The sequence below is a fragment of the Caenorhabditis briggsae genome, assembly GCF_000004555.2.
Source record: "Caenorhabditis briggsae complete genome, chrIII, whole genome shotgun sequence".
NCBI classification, from domain to species: domain Eukaryota; kingdom Metazoa; phylum Nematoda; class Chromadorea; order Rhabditida; family Rhabditidae; genus Caenorhabditis; species Caenorhabditis briggsae.
The window spans coordinates 9,179,748-9,200,142 of record NC_013490.2 but is presented as its reverse complement, the minus strand read 5'-3'; the positions used below and the strand labels follow the sequence as shown (position 1 = coordinate 9,200,142).

The window sequence follows — 20,395 nt, the reverse complement described above, 5'->3', positions numbered from 1 at the left end:
GCTTTGTACCCCTTTGTACCCCCGAATTGTTGTACCCTCCGAATTATATGCCCCCGGATCTAGAGTTTGATATACATAACTAATTCATATTACAATTTGCTTTTGGTTATCCAAGACTTGTCAAAAATACGTAGTTCAGGAAATGACTTCAGATATTAAAATAATGTAACATTTAATCCAATAAGTTGTTTTGAAACCTTCAACACATGCATTTAAATATTCTAGCCGCTTTTCCTTCAGTAGGATGTTCTGAAGAGAGTGTTTCCCAATTAAAGGGATTAAATACGATTAACTACGATATCCATCAAAAATTCCGAGAAATGGCTAAAAATAAAAAGAAATACGTCACAGAATTCTTTTTGCAAAAGAAATAGGTCAGCTTCTGATGTCTCATCACATCATCAGAAACCTATAATTCTTTGCTAATTCCTCGATTGGGAGGTGCAATCCATTTCTTTCTCATTCCCAAATATTTCAAATTCTTTTCTTATCGTTTCTTCTTTTTTTGCATTCTGCGTTTCTTCGTGGTTTCCACCAACTCTTCTGCTTCTCGGGGAAAAAATTTCAGAAAAGTGGGCGGAGTTTTGGAGGGAGGAGACTTCTTGCTTACTGTAGACAATAGAAACCCGCCTCCGAACTCTTAAAAAAAGAAGGAATCAAAACGTCTCGCGGGGCAAACATTGATAGTGGAGCATAAAAAGAGCATCATAAACATGCGGTCAACTTTTGAAGACTTTTTGGAATGTGGAAGGAAGAGAAAAAACAGTTAATGGCTGGTTTTAATTTGTTATTTATACTTTTATATTTTGGCTATTCTGTATTTCCTATTACTGTGTCATTCTGATGCAAACTGTGTCTCCCCAGTGTTCTATATATTTGCACTTGCTTCAAGTATTCTTCTGATAGACATTCTGGTGCCACGTCACCTTCTCCTTTTATCATCTTCTTTTGTGATGTATCTATTCTCTGACTTCTTTTTGGTGTTGGTATCTGTGGTTTAGCCATGACACTCTAACCACATTTCTCACATAGGCACATAACTTTTAAGATATTTTGAAATTGTTGAAATTGAGCCTATTTTTCAAAATTTCAGATTTGTTGTTTCCTAACTCTGAAATTCTAAATTCATCTTATATCACTTTGATGCTTTTCCGAATCTTCTTAACATCCCAAAATTTTCAGAATCCCCCATCTTCTAAAAAAATGCGTCTTCATTTGACGTTATTGCTCATCATATTCTCTATTTTAATATTATTCTCATCCGCCAAACCAGTTTTTGGTCCGATCGGAGTCGCCGAGAAGCACAAAATCGCGAAAATGTTGGAGAGCGAACAGTGAGTAGCGAGGAATTTCTGGGTTTTCAGTCGTCCGATATCACGTGTCTTCTCGCGGTCACTTTATGGCCGTTTAGGCAAATAAATTCGAATTCCGTGCTCCCTAAAAATGACAACATCGCCTTCCTTTCCGTTTACACACACTTTTTTTCATCGCCTCTCTCGTGTTTGGTAGTCGGAAATCGGAAATGCGTCATTTTTTGAAAATACGATTTTAACAGAAACTCTTTTCGAAATTATAACTATTTTTTTGGTGCTAGTTTAACTCTCCGTAGATTCTAAGTTCACATTTGCCACCGGTATAACCAGAAGTTGTAAAAGAGCTTACCGTTAAACCTGCCATAGATGAGCCCCACCCCCCCCCTAACTTTTACTTTGCGCCAATTTATCTCGGTTCCTGTCAAAGATATCAAAAAGTGGTCAATAGATAAATTGTTAATGATAATATCAGAAACGTTTTGTCAGTTGACACATTTTATGTATCTTGCATAGGAATTGAGATAATTGAGCTCAAACGTGACGGAGTCTTCTAGTTTTACGGTATTTTCGTTACTGAACCAGCAACCTTCATCTTTAAAAATCAAAAAATTTGAAAAATCTGAAATGAGGACAAAGTTTACTTAACCTGTAACGACTACACACCAATGTATTACATGTTGTCTAATCCTATTCGATAAGCGAGAAGAAACAACCGCGGCTCCTTTTACACAATTTTCAAAGTTCCAAAGTCCTAGTGATGACCAATTGAGAAAGAGAAAAAAGAGTGAGAGGAAGTGATGGACGTACTGTGAGCCGATTAAAAAAAGCAGAAGAAAAAAGGTGTTTCTGTTGCACATCGCTTGAATTCTTCTCGAGTCGCCGAAAAGACTAAACCGCAACAGCTGCGTCTAGAAACGTGACTTTTTGAATGTAAAGAGCTGAAAATTCTAATAAAATATAGGAAAGGAATTAGGGAAAGAGAAGAGGAATGCTCTAAAAATAGATGGAATACTTTTGTAATGGAGGTCGAAGGTCCTGTAGTTGAGAATCTGTTGTAATCCAATATCCGCTTATGGAATCCTAAACCCAATCTGATGGTGTTCTGAATCGAAGTTGATTCTGCTTTGCTAGAGACATATCTGACATAATATCAGCTCTGATGATGTATGGACCATCTTTCTCCAGACCTAAGGATTTTTGAGATCTGTCTTGCAGAAAAGCTTAATTCATCTATATTCCATCTTAAACGAATCATCTGATTCTGTACCTAGACTCTTGTTTTTTCTAGTTTCAACTTGTCATTCTCATCACTGTAGTTCTAGTCTCTTTTTGTTCTTCTCCCATTCCAATCCATCATTCCAAAAACTCAAACTTTGTCCCAACCTTTTCAACGAAATCGGAGAGTTTCCACGAAAAATTGTGCACCTTGTCCCCTTGAAAGTAATCGGATTACGGTTTTTGAACTGTTTTGGGTGCTGTAATTGAATTGGATGTGATGTAAAACCGGGGGTTTCATGAAATGACGTCTGAAATAATGGAAGGACACAAAAAAAATGTGAATATTTTCAGGAAATCATTACGAATGCTCGAAGAGGAACAGGCACTTCTGGAAAGGGTCGTTGAGACATTGAGTAAAGAAATTGAAGATAAAGAGGAGCATATTAATAAATTGAAAAGATGTGAGTGGGGAAGAAATAGGATCTTTGAAAATAATTGTAGATTATATGAAGAAGTACTCTTGAGTTTACATGAATAATATGATACCGTAAAACCTGCAATAGAAAAATTCTCACAAGTTTGAGTTCAATTATCTCAATTCCTATGCAAGATACAAAAAAAATGTCAACTGACAAACATTTATCAGTTGACAACTCTTTTAACAAGGACCGAAAAAAATTTTGACCAAAGTTAAAAGCTAGGATGCCCCTCTATTACAGGTTATAAGATAATAAGATAACATGCTCTACAGTAATCAATTATCATAATATTTAATTTCAGCATACACTCATGGTCATGGAGTTTCTGGTATAATGGATGAGTACCGCAGTGGTTTCAACGATGCAGTTGGAGCTCGTCCTGGTCGATGAAATCCACGTCTTCTTCTTCTTCACCATATTCCCTTGTCTGCACATTTCTACACACCATTTAACAATTTCTTTTCTTTCCCCCCATTAGATCGTCTTGTTTTATTACGGGTTGCCAACTTTTTGACGACGGATCTCTCTTCCGCATAATGCATACAAGAATGGTTATTCTTGAATGACACAAATGAACAGTTGAACTGAATATCTCTTCTTTTTCTGGAATTTTCCTTTTCAGATGTGAAACAAGAAGAGAAGGTTTCGATAATTGAGACACTGTAGAACCTATAGCAGACGGGCCCCCACTCTATCAAGTTTGAGCTCAATTATCTGAATTCATATACAAGCTATCGAAAATGCATCAACTGACAAAACATTTTTGATATTATGATAAACAATTTATCAGTTGACAACTTTTATATTTTTGACAAGAAACGAGATAATTGAGCTCAACGTTGACGGTTTAAGTGGGCTTTTTTTAGAGGAAATACGGTATCTAATTTTGAGATTCCTTTTCGAATTAAAAAAATAAGAGAAAGTCTATATAATTGGGATAAGTACAGAAATGAAAAACAAGTTTATTAGATCAAATCGAGTAGTTTCTCAATTCCAGTGTCAGTTCCACCCCATCTGAATTTCACGCATCTTCTCTTCTATTTTCATCCTTCTCAATCTACTCGCTCGATTCTCTAATGGTGTTTCACCAGCCAAAGGAACTGGTGATTGGATAGACAATCTCGAAGTGCTCAGCGCTTTTTGTGGCTGAAAATTGGGTCAATTATTCTTTTCTCCACACATTTTGACCTACTGTAATCGTAGTATTTGCCACATCCTCCACGTACATCGAATTTCCTCTTCTCCATTGAGTTTTTGGGGTTGACATTGAGCTGAACAATGGTCTCCGAAAAGGTGTAATATGTGGTGTGGACATCTGCTGTTTTTTGGTTTTCTCTGGAGATTGACTTGTTTCCGAAACGATTGGAGATAAAATTTGAAGATCAGAGAACAGAGATGTGCGACGACGACAGTTGATTGGAGAGAAAGAAGCTAAAGTCTCTTCAAGTAGTTCGGTCCATTTTGAGTTACCCTAGAATTTCTAGTTTTTCAAACTTTTTTTTGTAATTTTTTGTACCTGAAATTCATCAAAACTCAATGGCGAGCTTGCCGTTGCTTCTCTCTGTACTTCAACATTTTCTTCTTTTTCTACATTACGAATGGAATCGAAAAACTGTTGAAATTCCTCAATTGTTTTCACTCCCGTTTTTTCCAGAAGAATTAAAGATGCTTTATGTAAAGTCTGCTTCAGCAAAACTTCTAATTTCGGATCCTGTGGTGGCGGTGACAATAAACTATGCCACATTTGAGCCCATTCTTCTGCCTAATTATGAATTCGACGTTAATCGAAATGTGATTTCAGAGTACTCACTTGATGTATCAAATCGCTCATTTCACTGTTCAAATTGCTTTTGAAATTCGGGCTCTGTTCCATTTTTAGTCAAGAGAGCAAACCAGAAATATTTTTTGCATTTAGGAATGGAAAAATTTAAGTTTGGACTACTACGTGGCTGAAAATTGTTCAAGAGGTCCGGAACTAATTGTACTAATTGTACATCCGTTTTGACGCGACGCAAAATTAGAACTTTACTTTTACAATGATAGTGTTTGATGCCGGATGTGACACACTTTTGAACTCGAGACCGTAATGATGTACTTGACAAATATCATGTCGTTTGCAGCATTCTTCAAATATTTACCTCTCTGTAATTTTCAGGTGTACCGATGAAGGGTTCAAAAAAGTTCTACAGATGAAATTAGATATTTTAGTTAGAACCTTCATTAGCTAATAAAAAAACAAGTTTAAAATAACGAGAGAACAAAGGAAGATTTCGATGGCGCTTCACCACAGCTTCTTGATATCGTACACCTCGCGAGCCTTATGTCTTGGATTCTCATGACATTCCACATGGAGACGACCATCAACACGAATGAAGTAACAGCAACGACAACGCAGCTTCAGGCGAGATTTCACCTAAATTCGAAATTTATATTGAATGTTCTTTTGTTGGAAATATAGTTTTTTTTTAATTCATGCATTCTGTGTTCTTTTTCAGAAATCAAAAAAAAATAAACTTCTCCATAGAAAAAAGAAAAATAAAAATTCAAGGAGGATTTTCTATGCAACTTGATGGAAAAATTGAAATGTTGCGACTAATGAATTTTTAAAATTAAACAAAAATTAACCTTGAATCCAGCGACTTCCTGGCACATGGGACTTCTCACAGCTAAGAACTGTCGAATAGCGGATGATCCCTGCGTCAAAGCTCGGTTTATTACACTGTTCATTATCTGAAAATTTTTGTAAATTTTGAATTATCATCAAAATAAATCGTATTTTTTAGAAATGTGTCGAAAGCAAAAGATTGATTTCTTGCGACTGAAACCGTAAGATATATTAAAGGCGCAACCCTGAATTTCGGTTAATGGGTTTTCAGCCGATTTTCTCCGGTTCAAACTACGGTTTCGGAGTGCAAAAAAGAAAAGAAAAATGCTTTTCACATATTTTCGTCTTAAAAATAGCGTTTTAAATGCAGAATCAGTGTTTTAACAGAAATTTACCCAAAAACCGCGAAAATCAGACAAATTTGATACCTCTCAATAGCGCTCCTTGGCCACGCGCAAGAGACTGCGACGCAGAGAGCGTGCAGCAGCTAGACGGCTCGTTGGGCGCAGACGGCTTCACGCAACACCTTACGGTAATTCATTGAATTCGTGCGATTTTTCTTTTCTGCTCATGGACAGCAGCCCTTTTATTCTTAAAATTTTAATATTATTCGGTTGCGAACATCGCGAGGCTGACTTACACCTGCCGCCAAAATTCTGCAGGACTCAGTTTCCGAAAAGCCAGTTCTGCAGAAAATTGGTTTTCAGGTGTATTCTAGTCAGTGACGTTCAGAGTTCTGATATATTATGATGGAATACTGCTTTTCAATTATTTCTGATTCTTCACCAAATCTGGTGCATTTCAAGCTTGTCAAGTTTTTCGGTCTACATTTTGCGCACGAACAAATTGTTTTGTAGATTGAACATGCGATCTATTTTACAAAAAAGTTCAATAAGCCAGACACATAAAGCTGGTTTTTTGCTAGATTTTGCAATTTTTTCGACTTTTTGTTTGTCAATTTTAGAATAGTGACTGTAGCCTCCATTCATTTTGCGACCGTTAACAGAAGCTTTTGGATAATGATAAGCAGTGAGTTCTCAATCAATTTTACCATAATCCCGATATTATGCCCTTTGTGACCCAATTCTAGCCCACGTGTAGTTCTTTCTCCGATTCATCAGTAATGTCCTTTCGTATCCGTTTTCTTAATTCTCTTTGCATCCTACACTTCTGTCGTCATCAATCGGTCTCCGAACCAAATTTCTATGTTAACCTTGGACGATTGTCATCTTCTACGGATCGATTGTTTCTTTATGTCTTTGCCGCTATCAAGCTCTAATGTCCTCCGTTTTTTTCTCAACTTCATTTTCTCCATTTCTCACTTCCAAGTTTTCTTATCTTTCCAATTACTTTGTCGTTTTTTTGTCATTCTATTTTCTAGAAATAGACGTTATGCTTTCTGTCTCTTTGTAGGTCATAATGCAGTTTTCGTGCACAGTTCAATTGTTTATAGGCATCCTAACAATCACGAACTCCTTTTGAATCTAATGAGGTTTTGCTAGAGTTTCGTAGACTCAGCCACCAAGAAATGATCATTTGTTTTTCACCGAACACAAACAAAACCATTTCTATCAGCCGGCTTGCTTAGACAGTAATTAATCAAGCGATTCTTTTCTATTAGTACAAATCATCACATATCTCTTATGAGGTCATTCTTCTTCGTCTTCATCTTATCTCATTTGCACGTTGCAAGCCGAAAAGTCTCCACCTCCTTTTGATCGAAAGCCCCTGATGTACGTTCCCGCTTAACTGGTCATTTGAAGAAAACTGGTCATTGCTTGAGAACCCTAGTTTTCTGGGAATGGGATTTTTCATTTGTGCCCTTCAATAGAAATGTTCATTGGCCTTACTGTTGTTGTTGTGGTTTCCTATTCTAATGCGACCGATCCTGTTTCGGAAATGAGGTTTCAATCAATATTTCACTTGTTTGTCACTCAATTTTTGTCAGTTCACCTCTTCCAACCTTCAGGTTACTTTGCCTTCAGGGTATTTTTCAAGTCTTGGCCACGAGATTCTGTATGTTCCTTTTTCCTTTCTTGAGTCAATCTCGGCTTCTCACCCCACATCGTGCCATCAACATTCTCCTTATCGGAGAACTCTCAGAGTACGCTGCCTTCGTATGCTCTCTGGAGGCAATGAGAAGAGTGGTCTGATTCCACGATTGAAGGTTGTTGAAAAATATCGCATTTCAGTTTTCCATTAGCGCACTTGTTTCGTTCTTTCTCTTTTTTCCAGTATTTAGAAGTGTGAAAAATTCAAAGCCTTGCATTCAAGCGTTACCATTCTAAGCTCCGCCCACCCTCTTTCTTCTTCTGTTTTTGAATTATTATAGTTTCCCATAGGTGTCTGAGTTTCTCGAATGGTTCGAAACTTTTATTATTTGTTTGTTCAAAGAAAGAGATGCCAACACATAACAGAACTGCATCCCTTCCCACCCCTCGTCCAACTTTCATGGTTTTCCCTTTTCCTTTTCCTGCATTTTTTGCAGTCGCCCCCGCTGGCTGTACGCCTTGTGCAGCTCTCTGTGCTCCCGCATGCGCCTTGACGTGTTCGTCATCCGGCTTTCCTCCTTCTCCACATCTTCTCCTTTTCCCTTTCTTCTTCTCATTTTTCTCCCAGTTGTGGCCTCTTCTTTTTTCTTTGAATCTGTGAAAACTTAGTTCACATCCTCCTTTTTTTTCACGTTCACCGTCAGAATTCTTTTGATTTTTCTCCTTTCAGGGTCCCCAAGCCGCACGTCTTCACACGAAATGAGCGGTGCAATCCAGCCAGTTCCCGGAGCAAAGTGAGCCAATTTTGCCATCTTGTGCTCATCGTTGTTTTTCAGGCCTCTATCCATGTGGCAACAGTACGGTCCTTCCGAGAAGACTGTTCGTGGAATTGTGATTGGAGGAATCACTGGAGGAATTGAGATTTGTATCACATTTCCAACAGAATATGTTAAGACTCAATTGCAACTGGATGAAAGATCAGCTACTCCTAAGTTCAAAGGTCCAATTGACTGTGTGAAGCAAACAGTCAAGGGACACGGTTTCTTTGGATTATACAGAGGTCTCTCTGTTCTTCTTTATGGATCCATCCCAAAGTCGTCCTTCAGGTATTGTTCTGTTCTTTGTTGATCTTCGTAAAGGTGTCTTTTAGATTCGGTACTTTCGAATATCTCAAATCCCAAGCAGCCGACGAACGAGGAAACCTCACTCCAGTCATGCGACTTTTGTGTGGATTGGGAGCCGGACTTTCTGAAGCCGTGTTCGCTGTCACACCCATGGAGACGGTCAAAGTCAAGTTTATTCATGACCAAGGACTTGCACAACCAAAATACAAGGGATTCGTACATGGAGTCGGATGCATTGTAAAGGCCGAGGGGCTCGGTGGAATCTACAAAGGAGTGACAGCGACGATGGCGAAACAAGGATCCAATCAGGCGATCCGATTCTTCGTTATGGAGACGTTGAAGGATTGGTATCGCGGCGGAGATAACACCCAAACCATCTCAAAGCCAATTGTCGGTTTGATGGGAGCAGTGGCTGGTGCTGCATCCGTCTATGGAAATACTCCAATTGATGTGGTCAAAACCAGAATGCAAGGGTTGGAAGCAAAGAAATACAAAAATACCCTCGACTGCGCCATGCAGATCTGGAAGAAGGAAGGATTCTTCGCGTATGTTTCTTTTTTTAATTTTCAGATCCTGATAGTGTTATTTTTAGTTTCTACAAGGGAACTGTTCCCCGTCTCTCTCGTGTCTGCTTGGACGTAGGTATCACGTTCATGATCTATGATTCCATTATCGAGTTCCTCGATTCCTACTGGAAGAAGAAGTAAATCCTGAATCTACCAGAGCTTGCTATGAAAATTTCCCATTCCCTCTTATTCCACTTTTTTATAATCTCACTAGGACACTAGGATAAATCTAATTGCCTCTTCATCACACATTTTGCCCAGTTCATCCCAATCTTCGCATAGATGTAAATAGCCCAGTCTTCTCATTTTTGCCCCCTTCTTCGATTGCCACATTCTCTGTGATATGATATTTTTCCCATCCCGTTCCTAGAGGAATTTTGTTTTTTTCAAGTTAGCAAATAATTTATTGCAATTGTTTTCAATTTCACTTTCTAACAAATTTGAACACTGGTGTCCCTTTCCAGCCAAAATTTACTATAAACATTGGTTCTTTAAATTGTTGCTCGTGTTTTGCTTGACAAGAAGAAGATCATAATTGTAATACATTTTTTGGCTCAAGAGCAGAAAAATAAATTGCAGCGGGCAATAGATCTTAAACGAGTTAGTCTCCTTCCACGCCACAATGAACACTCGTAACTGGTGAAAACGATCGGAGAATTGGGAACGAATAAAAAAAAGAATAAGAGAAAAGGCATAAAGAAATACTAAAAAAGGAAATCGTTATCTAATATTTGTATTTACATGTGCTCTGGGTGATTTCTAAGACAATCGACGAGTTCAGCTGGTTTCATCTCTCCAGCGCAGATCTTGTGAACAGCGGTGAACAGTGGGAATCTGAAAATCAGAGATAGAATCGATCCAATCGATCAAAAGCACCCACTTGGCATCAAGCCCAGTCTTCTTCATCATCAAATAGACTTCTTCTGCTGTCAATGGTCCTTGGGCACTCTGTCCGTTCAGCAACTCCTTCTCAACCTCGGCCAGTGTCTTTCCAGTTTTCACAAATGCTTCGCAAACCTGATAATCAATCAATATCAAAGATACTCTACAAAAGATGAAGTTTATACAAACCTTGCGATTACGTCCACCGTAACAAGTAGTGATGAGATCAGCAATTCCACAAGACTCGAAGAATGTCTCGAGATTTGATCCAGGATAGTAGTGCTCGACGAACTTCGTTGTCTCCATCAGACCTAATCTGATAACAGCAGCTTTTGTGTTGTCACCATAACCGAGTCCATCGGTGAAGCCAGCAGCACACGCTACGACATTCTTCAGAGCACCACACAATTCGACAGTATGAGCATCTTCAACAACGTTGATTCGGAAGTTGTCAGTGTGGAAGAGCTTCTTGAGAAGAGGTCCATCTTCTGCTTTCCTCTTACATCCAATTGTGGCTTCACAGAAGTTATCATTAGCGACTTCTGGAGCGAGATTCGCGCCCATCAACACACTGACTTCGATTTTGAGGATTTCCTTGATTTCCTCTGAAATCAACTTGAGCCCTCCACGTTCGATCCCTCCAGTCGACACTCCCTGGAAGATGAAATATAAGGTACATTTACTTTTAGATTCAATTCAAAATAACATGCTGTTTGAGGAATTTTCAGGTGAATACGGGAAAGTGAAAGCATTGGATTATTCTTTTAATAAAAGTTACTTTTAAATAACCAAAGGGAGTATTGTCGGATTAAAAAAAGTGACACCTGAAAATCTCGGAGACGGTGCTCGTGTCGATTTACGAGGGGGCTGTAGATAACAAATTTATTATGCTTGTCTGAGAAAAAAAGGTTGAGACGCAGAGAAAAAGTGTCTGCGTCTTCACCGTTTGTGTGCTATTTAGGCTCTACGTTTCGATATCGCTACCGTGTTCAGACTGCAAAAAATACTCTCTAACCTTTTTTTTCTCAGACAAGCATAATATTTATGTGAATTTAGTGGGATTTTCTGAACAAAATTTTGATTTCTTGGTCTAAAAATGATCGTTAGCATCTCTAGAATCTATTTTTCAGCAAAAAAAAACTAAACTTAAACGCGAAAGTAGCTCGAACGAGCCGAAATTCTAAAATATTACGTTTTTGCCGCACTTTTTTGTAGATCAAAAAAAGCAAAAGTTTTCAAATTCTCACAAGGGAAGTGTTTTCAGAGGGGCGTTTGAGATCCGTAACACGATGACGAAAAAATCTAAGTCGTAGTATCATCAACAAGCTGAAAATCTTCGTCTGAAAATTTTTATACCGATTTCGCCCCCTCCCTCACTCCACTACGCCCTGTTTTCAAAAATCTCTCCTATACGCACTCCGCGCCAGTGGAAAATATCGGTTGTGTGGTGTTGTGGCAAGAGGGAGACTCATTAGGAGTGACTATGGTGGTTCGAACCCCACTGTGGTAAATCTATTTTTTGTTTTTTTCGAGACGAATTTTCGATATCCATTTTGGTCCCCTGAATAACAAATTATACTTATTTAATGAATTCCCGACGTTTTCAAAGTGAAAAAGAAGGCGTTTGAAATTTTGAAGAAATTTTGAAATATTGTTTTTTCGACTTATCCTATCGCCCAAAAGCAAAACTTTCGACTCTCGGAATTGCTCCGTCTTGCTCTTTTATGAGTGGAACACCACCAAATCGATCACCCAAATGATCTTTACATATTTCTGTGTATTCTGTGCGATTTTGTGCAATATTTGAGAAGTTACAGTTTTTCAAATTTCTTGCAATTATCAGATTTTGGGAATTATCAGGGCTCACAGACGAAATCGAGCTGCCAAATTCTATGAAAATGATGTTTCTATAATTTCTGAATGTTTGAAAGACTTTTTTGCACTTTCAAAAAAATTTCTCAAAAAATCACTTTTAAAGTGTGAACCCCATGATGATATTTTCAAAAAAAATCGAAATTTTTTTTGAAATTGTACAAAAAATATTTCAGATTATAGAGAAATGATCAAAAAAGAGTTTCCCGCTTGAAAAAATCCTGGAAAAGAGTTTTAAAGCTCGAAAAATGCACGTTTTGGGTCAAAATTTAGTACTGAAAACACTTTGAGAGCCCATATTTTTGTTCCTATTAGGGTTATGACCGAGATATTGCTGAAATCGTATTCAGCATGTTCGAAAGTACTTTTGTACAAATTTTGATCTAATTCTCAACGCCCCTCTGAAAACACTTCCCTTGTTAGGTGTCACTTTTTTTTAATTCGACAATAGCAGAATGGATTGGAAAAACAATTTTTAGAAGTTTGCAAATTTTAGTGACTCAAATATTCGGTCACAACATGTCTACGAAGCTGTTGATAAGAACGAAGCCTAATAATCGGTCTACGACACTCAAATCAGGTATTTTTAAACGGAAAACAATATGGAAAACTATTAGAATTTGATTTCATGCACAACACCGTTCTCTACCTGTTCGTTTTTGTCGAAAGAAATGCCCTAAATAAGGAAAGAATGATAGTTGAAAAATTGAATAAGTCAGATAGGCCAGTGACCGAATCTTACCTTGATCAATGAGATAGCCTGGGTATCGGCTGGAATCTTTCCAACCAACTTCTCGCAAAGTCCCTTGACAAACTGATGTGGCACAACGAAGATGAGAATATTTGATCCTTCGCATGATTTAACCAAATCGGTAACAGCGACCTGCAAAAAACATTGTCTTCTTAAGACAAAATATCTCAGAATGGGAGAAGATCATCGAAAAAAAAACTCACGACATTCTCTGGCAGAATCTTTCCTGGGAGGTATTTTATGTTCTCGTGACGAGTGTTGATAACTTCCGACAGTTTTTCTCCGTTTACGATCTCTTCATAAACATACATACGCACTTGTGGGTCGAACTGATCGGGGAAGCTTTTCGTTGTGTTTCCGACGATTCTAGCGATGGCCGAACCCCTGAATTCAGATATGTAATACTTTCTGTTCTTTAAAAAACACTAACCAGTTTCCAGATCCGATGATCGTGACCTTCTTTGGACTCATTGTGGCAGCAGCAGCAGATCCGAAGTAACGGTAGAGCGAATTTAACTGAAAATGAGAAACATGGGATCACACTTCCAAGAAAAAGATAAAGAAAAACAATCGATATTAGAACACAACACAATATTATTTCAAGTGAGATGGATCGCGACCCCTCTCACTCCTTTATACTCGTCCAGCACCACGCCTCCCGTGTTCCCTTATCAGGCTAGAGATTGAGAGACACAGATAGAAAATACACTGCGTTGGCTACCAGTTTATGGCTGATGACAGTGTAACTATAGAGCAAAAACTGGACATTTAATGTTTTTTTTTTAATGTTGAGTTTGTTGAAAATTTTGCGAGGTGCACAATTTCCAGGAGGTGAAAAAAGAAAGAAAGAATGAGATCCAATATGTGCGGAAAGCAGTTCAATGGCTAGCAGAAACGGAGAGTGGAGGAGATGAATTCAACAACACGGAAGAGACAAAATAGAAAATAGAGATGAGTGTGAAGAGACAAGAGGAGCATATTCTATCTTCTTTCATGATTTTTTTTTTCGTGTGTTGGTGTAAGAGTAGAGAACACAGGTTACTGTATATCACATAACTTCATGCAAATTCGTATGGAAAAGGCGCCCAGTGACAAAAAGTGGCAGTTGGATTTTTGAAAACAATGTGAACTGACAAAAATTTAAAAAAAAAAACTAAAAAACAATATGAACCTGACCAAAACCCCAAAAAAAGAAAGCAATGTTTTCAAAAAGCCACAACATACTTTGCAATTTTCCAAAACAACTTTTCAAAGAAAAATACACAGGGATCCTGATAAGAACTGTACGAATGTGATCATTGAAAGAAGGGCCAAAGTACGAGACTGTATTTACTGTTCGATTGGTCTATGATGTCGCAAAAGAACACTAATGGTCCTTTTCTTTATGACGTCAAGACCACTTTCCTACAATCTTGATACATCTTATTATAGATGACATCTATAAATATCCATCACTCTAAACTGGACTATGATCAAATACAGGTCTTCCTCCCCCTGTCACCTTTAAAGATCGGGGTCTTATCAATTGGTTTCATCATCTTGATAACGGAGAATCTTTGAAAGTCAATGGAGGAGAAAAAAGAACATACCGGCGAATAAGAAGAATTTTCTGGTTTTGAAACGCTGGAAGATGGCATAATAGATAGAGTGACAATAATTTTCCAACTTTTTACATCCTACTACTGACTTTTATACTGGTTTCGCCAGCTGGTAATGTCAAAATAGAATCCTAGCACAAAAGAAAACAGAAATCAGAGGCAAGAACAGACATAGAGACTATTGGGTCATTCACGTGAAGATCACAGTGAGGTTTAAAGTATATCATGAGAAGATGCAAAGAGATGAGAGCAAAAAAACAAAGGACCTGAAGATGGCGATACCGAGTATGCTTGTAAGTAAAGATGGTGTAAAAACTTGTAAGTAACGATGGTGTAACTAAAATATTGAAAGCTTCAATCGGTGACGAATCGATTCAGAAATTCGAAGCTTAAAGAAAACAACAACTCTACTGATTTTAATACAAATTTATCAGTTGAACAGATAGTTTAGAAGTTCAAAAGTATTTTTCCTAACTTTTTTGAAGTGTTTGAAGCTCTGTAATTACTCCAGTTAGAAATCATGTCAGCACTTACTATTTGCTCAGACAAGAGGAGAAAAAAAATGACGATTAAAACCTAACCAACAAAATCAACAAACTAGTTTCAGTGTTACCTTTATAGCAAAGTGCTATGTAGCCTATACGGGAGTGGAATAAATTGTAGTGAACAAAAAACGGGAGATAGGTCGACGTTGAGTGATAGATTCGTCACTAAAAAAACAGGTCACTTATTTTTGCAGTTCAAAAAACGGAAAAACAACGTGAAGACTATTGTAAATAGAACGGAAACTGTTTTCTTTGAGGCGATATTGTGAAATTTAGGTAGTAGATGACTCTTAGTATTCTCTAATTAAAAAACGTACCCGATTCAGCATTCACTTCTAACGCGACTTGCTAATTAATGTCGTTGCTATGGGAGGACTCTCCTGTAAACACTAAATCACTGGAAGAATAAGAAAAACAATATATATTTCTCAACGAATTGGAAGGGATGAGAGCTCTCAGACAAGCGGCTGTTGTTGTTGGCACCGCGGAGAGGGAAGAGTGTACGAAAAATAGAGACACAGACAGTTAAAAAAGCGGCCGCTGTTTTGGGCCAATATTGTGCGGAGTCACAGCTTTTTCCTCCGTGGCGAACAGCAACAATTCAATATTTTTTTAAAATTGAGAAAGAACGAAATTTCAAAAAAAGTGCAAAAAAGTCGTGCTGAAAGAAAATCTCGAAAATCAGTCGTGAACGGATTGAAATTTACGGAATCGACAACAAACAGAAAATCTACATTGTTTAGAACAGTAAGATGAATAACACAATAATAGATGGATTTGAGCTGTATGTATCGAAATTTACAAAAAAAGTTGAAAGATAGAGAAAAAATAGTAAAAATAGCACAACATGTGCAAACACTGCTACGCAATACTTCAGATTCACAAATAAGATTACTGTATCTAGATCTGAAAAAGACCGTGCATCGGAAAATCATTCTCATCTGGGTGGATGCATGGCTTATCGAAAGCTAATCCGAAACTAAAAGAAAAAGAGGTGACAAGTTTTGTTTCAGCACACGTAAATACATATGAGAGTGAGAGAGAGAGAGAGAGAGAAAAAAGAAAAAAAACATTTAAAAAGGAGATTTCAGGAAGTGAGTTTTGAAGTCGGAATGGATGCAGTTTTTCGGATGTGGGAAAGCTATGCGTACGCTAGTCATTGTTGATTCATTTTCTTTTAAAATTTGATTTCGGTCATTTGGTAAAAGGGGGACGTTCTGTGGGAAGTTCCACCTAGCCATGAACCCCAAACATGGCACCCAAGCCGAGGGTTTAAATAACTTTTTCTACTTTGATGACATCAATCAGTTGACAAAAGGAAAAGAAACAAAATGAAAGCAACGAGCAGCGGCCGCACAGCTTCCGAGCAGACGCCTTCCGATTATCGTCTCGTGTTCCTTGACTTCCTGTCGTTCCGTTATCGGACCAGATTGGTGGCACTTGTAGTTGCTTCCTTGGCGATGATCTCGAGTTGATCTTTGGTGAAGATGCCTCCCAGATCATTGACTTCTCGTAGATTTCTCCAGCTTATATAACCCCCGTAGATAAGACCTGAAGATAAGATAAGAAAATATTTCATCATAAAAGTCAACACTCGAAAATGTTAAATAATTTTTTTGGATTACAGTAGATTTCGATTGAAATCGAGGTCATGTTCTTCTTGAAAACATAAACTAGATCAATTTTCAGAATTTCAGAATCTCAGAGTTTCAAAATCTTAGAACCTCAGAATGTCAGAATGTCAGAATTTCAGAATCTCAGAAACTCAGAATCTCAAAAACTCGGAATCTCAGAATCTCAGAATCTCAGAATCTCAGAATCTCAGAATCTCAGAATCTCAAAATCTCGGAACCTCAGAATCTCAAAATCTCAACATCTCGGAATGTTTCCATATTTCTGAAAATTTCTCAGAATTTCAGAATCTATGAATCTCAGAATTCAAAATATTGAATACAAGAAAGTACTCCCCTCGTGCTCTGGAAACAAAAGTTTTTTGGTCCCGTTCGTTTACTCTGATTAGATTCTTTTTGAAAAAAAAACAACAAGAAACGGAAAAAAAACAACAAAAAATTTTTGTTCGAAAATCTTAAGAAGAAAAGTATAGCTAGATCCCCTAGCTTCAATTTTTAGATTTCAGAATCAATCCATGTCAGCCTCTCAGTACTAGATTTCACATCTTTTCATTACCCCATTATTGTTCACAAATTCTCAAACATTTGGGATCTCTTCCAAGTATTTCTCACATAAAACGAGCTCTCTATTTCTTCCTCTTTTTATGCAGAGACTATATTAAAATGAGAGACGCAGAGAATTTACAGGAAGTGACTTCTTCTTTCTCTTTGTTGTTACTACATTTCCATGCTTCTCTCAATTCCTCTTTCTGATATCTCAATTTCTTCTTCGCTGTCCTCAACTTCAATTCTAAAAAAGCTCTCCCATCTTTTTTGCTGTTTCTCGTAATCCCTCGAGACATATTTTTCATGATTCGTTTCTCACAAACAGCCAACCAAATTTCTGTCCGATTTTTGACATCCGCATAAGCTCAAAACTAGCCGTCTCAAAACTTTTTCATTCTTGTTTTTCCTTCTCTTCTGAATACTCAAGTTTCAGATGATTTCAATAAAAAGGCGGTGATAAGTGAAATTCTGAAACCAGAAATTCTAAAATCATGGGTCGTCGACATAGAAGATCAAAAGTGACTCGTGTCGTGAATCTTGTCAAGAAAATCATCGCATTCTTCTTCTCACACATTGGATTGTGTGCTCTTGTAGGTTAAGAAAGGAAAGGACTGTCTTATAAAATAATATTTCAGGTTGTTGGATATGCTCTTCTTGGAGCAGTCATTTTCAAGGCAGTTGAAGGTCCGCATGAAGCAGAGGTGAGGTTTCCGAAACGACTTTTTATACTCACTTTAACTTTGTAGTTGAATACTTGTTGCAAATTTATCCATACCAGATAGGTTAGATGAAAAATTAAGATCTTGAATAGTGATTACCGTATTCAGTCAAATAGATCCCAAACCGTCAGCTTTGAGCTCAATTATCTCGATTTCTGCAACAGATATTCAAATTTTTTCAACTGATTAAATATTGGTGATATTATGATGAACAATTTATCAGTTGACAACTTTTTGATATTTCTCATAGAAATTAAGATAATTTAGGTCAAAGTTTTGGGTGGGCTCCTATCAGAAGAAATAGGTAGGTGAAACTAGCGCTACTTCGAAGTCCAATAAATCTGTGGGATGAAATCGTACAAAAATGTTTCTAACTACAAAAATGAAGCACTTCTTCTGTTTTGTAGACCTAGAAAAATCTGAAACAGATTCGTGATCCTATAAGTACTTTTGTAAAGTTTCAAATTTACCGTATTTCCTCTAATAGAAGCTCACCCAAACTGTTAACTTTGAGCTCAATTATCTCAATTTCTGGGAAAGATATCAACAATTTATTAATTGACAGAATTTTAACCATAATATGAAAAATATGTTGACAGTTGACTACTTTCTGATTTGTTTTGCAGGAACCGAGATATATAAGCTCAACTTTGAAAGTTTGTGTATCTATTAGAGTGTTTACGGTAAACTGCACAGATAATGCTAAAAGTTTATATCTTCGCATTCATTAAGGTATGTATATAAACCAAAAACCAATATTAGGTTGTTGTAGGGTTACCGTAGTTTTGGATAGAAACATTTTATTTTTTCAGATCCAAGCCCAAGTGAAAGCAGCTCGCGAGAGAGCTGTGGATGTAGTTTGGAATGCAACATTCCGAGTGAATCGATTGGATTCAAAACAGTGGAAAAATACTGTATTAGATGAGGTAAACTGAAATTTCGAACTATGTAAACTATTTTTCATTTTCAGGTAAAAGTTTTCAAAACAGTTTGCATGCAATCAATTCGAAAAGGTTATGATGGAAAGGAATACGGTAAACAGGCTCAATGGACATTCACTGGTGCCTTCCTCTACAGTCTTACTGTCATCACAACTATTGGTGCGAGGATTGATTAAGTCGAATTCATTCATCATTTTTAGGATATGGAAACACTGCAGCGAAAACTTATATTGGGAAGACGTTGACTATGCTTTACGCCATAATTGGTATCCCACTCATGCTTCTTTTTCTGACCAACATTGGAGATGTGATGGCAAAAATATTCAGGTACGATTCAGATACGATACAGTACCGCCTAAAAATGGGTTGTTGAAGAAAAAATAATCAAAATTTTTGTTCTATTCTATCCATAACCTAATAAATGTTACCCATATTCTCTACGTTGAGCCAATTTATCTCGTTGCCTGTAAAAGATATCAAAAAGTAGTTAACTAAGAAAATATTTTTGATATTATAGTAAACATTTTGTTAGATGACATTTTTTTGATATCGTTTACAGGAATCGAGATAATTGAGCTTAAAGTTGAAAGTTCGGGTAGGCGTCTATCATTTTTGGAAATTCGGTATTTGAGGTTGATGCATAATAAAAGAACGATGTCCAAAAAACCTAATCTTCTAAAAAAGAAATCCGCAGTCGGCAGGATTCGAACCTACGCGGGCAGAGCCCAATTGATTTCTAGTCAATCTCCTTAACCACATGACTTCTTAATTTCCGATGGGTGTTATCAGCAATGTTCAGGTTTCTCTACGCTCAGTCTATACGTCTAAAGTTCCGACTCATTCTCTGGCATAAAAAGAGGAAAGCGGCAAAAATCAGAAGAGCAAACAGTTTGGTTTCTCGATTGACAAGAGGGCATCGTGTCAAAACTGATTCATCAGTTGACTCTTTCGGATTGGGTGAGAAAAAGTTGGGAGAAAAATGAAAGAAGGGAATATTAAAATACAGGTGCTGGTGCAGATGTTGAAGATTTGTTAACTGCTCGAGTGGAGATGGAACAGTTAGAGGTAGTGAAGAACTACAGTAATCCGAGTATTACTTCTTTCCAGGTCCGAGAAACAGCGGCTGCTCAGCTGGAAAGTGTGACTGTTCCAATTTCATTGGTCGTTTTCACAATGCTTGGATATTTGGGAGTTGGAACAACTATTTTCAAAGTTTGGGAAGGATGGACATTCTTGGAGAGCTTCTATTTCTGTTTCATTTCACTCACAACCATTGGTGAGTCCTTCATTATTTCGAATTTTTCATTTTTGTTCAATTTTGATTTTCCAGGATTCGGAGACAAGTTCCCAAGCACATCTGTCAGTAATACGGATGAAGCACAGGAGAAGTTAGTGATAACCAGTATCTATCTACTATTTGGAATGGCTCTCCTCGCCATGTGCTTCAATTTGGCTCAAGAAGAAGTTCAGAACAAAACTAGATGGATTGCAGACAAATTCAGATCTAAAGATGATGATGATGACTAAATGAATACATATTTTTGATAAATATTTAATCTTTCTTTTTGAAACTTTGATGAAAAACTGGGAAAACAAATTACACAGCGGGACAGA

The 20,395-nt window shown here is 37.3% G+C and overlaps 7 protein-coding genes and 1 non-coding gene across 8 annotated transcripts; 4 read left to right on the top strand and 4 right to left on the bottom strand.

Moving 5' to 3' along the window:
* Nucleotides 1–1,203: 1,203 nt before the first annotated feature.
* Nucleotides 1,204–3,400, top strand: CBG09963 (the record flags this gene model as incomplete). The annotated part of the gene is made up of 3 exons (XM_002641594.1): nucleotides 1,204–1,334; nucleotides 2,883–2,992; nucleotides 3,312–3,400. 3 exons carry the CDS (start codon nucleotides 1,204–1,206, stop codon nucleotides 3,398–3,400), a joined length of 330 nt encoding a protein of 109 aa, XP_002641640.1.
* A 609-nt stretch (nucleotides 3,401–4,009) lies between these two features.
* Nucleotides 4,010–4,883, bottom strand: CBG09962 (the record flags this gene model as incomplete). Its single annotated transcript, XM_045244224.1, has 3 exons — nucleotides 4,010–4,156; nucleotides 4,203–4,481; nucleotides 4,821–4,883. 3 exons carry the CDS (start codon nucleotides 4,881–4,883, stop codon nucleotides 4,010–4,012), a joined length of 489 nt encoding a protein of 162 aa, XP_045094160.1.
* Nucleotides 4,884–5,291: 408 nt separating this feature from the next.
* Cbr-mrpl-36 lies at nucleotides 5,292–5,737 on the bottom strand (the record flags this gene model as incomplete). The annotated part of the gene is made up of 2 exons (XM_002641592.1): nucleotides 5,292–5,423; nucleotides 5,636–5,737. 2 exons carry the CDS (start codon nucleotides 5,735–5,737, stop codon nucleotides 5,292–5,294), a joined length of 234 nt encoding a protein of 77 aa, XP_002641638.1.
* A 1,711-nt stretch (nucleotides 5,738–7,448) lies between these two features.
* Nucleotides 7,449–7,655, top strand: CBG25902 (the record flags this gene model as incomplete). The annotated part of the gene is made up of 1 exon (XM_045244223.1): nucleotides 7,449–7,655. The coding sequence occupies one exon, from the start codon at nucleotides 7,449–7,451 to the stop codon at nucleotides 7,653–7,655; it is 207 nt and encodes a 68-aa protein (XP_045098976.1).
* Nucleotides 7,656–8,365: 710 nt separating this feature from the next.
* CBG09959 lies at nucleotides 8,366–9,437 on the top strand (the record flags this gene model as incomplete). The annotated part of the gene is made up of 4 exons (XM_002641591.1): nucleotides 8,366–8,400; nucleotides 8,443–8,712; nucleotides 8,757–9,275; nucleotides 9,323–9,437. The coding sequence occupies 4 exons, from the start codon at nucleotides 8,366–8,368 to the stop codon at nucleotides 9,435–9,437; spliced, it is 939 nt and encodes a 312-aa protein (XP_002641637.1).
* A 596-nt stretch (nucleotides 9,438–10,033) lies between these two features.
* On the bottom strand, nucleotides 10,034–13,272 carry Cbr-gpdh-2 (the record flags this gene model as incomplete). The annotated part of the gene is made up of 6 exons (XM_002641590.1): nucleotides 10,034–10,130; nucleotides 10,177–10,313; nucleotides 10,368–10,832; nucleotides 12,793–12,933; nucleotides 13,005–13,185; nucleotides 13,232–13,272. 6 exons carry the CDS (start codon nucleotides 13,270–13,272, stop codon nucleotides 10,034–10,036), a joined length of 1,062 nt encoding a protein of 353 aa, XP_002641636.1.
* A 4,340-nt stretch (nucleotides 13,273–17,612) lies between these two features.
* On the top strand, nucleotides 17,613–20,308 carry Cbr-twk-48 (the record flags this gene model as incomplete). The annotated part of the gene is made up of 9 exons (XM_002641589.1): nucleotides 17,613–17,711; nucleotides 17,757–17,822; nucleotides 18,653–18,766; nucleotides 18,811–18,940; nucleotides 18,982–19,108; nucleotides 19,581–19,738; nucleotides 19,788–19,846; nucleotides 19,889–20,057; nucleotides 20,112–20,308. The coding sequence occupies 9 exons, from the start codon at nucleotides 17,613–17,615 to the stop codon at nucleotides 20,306–20,308; spliced, it is 1,119 nt and encodes a 372-aa protein (XP_002641635.1).
* On the bottom strand, nucleotides 19,471–19,546 carry CBG28869. The gene has a single exon. It is a non-coding gene (tRNA).
* Nucleotides 20,309–20,395: the final 87 nt, after the last annotated feature.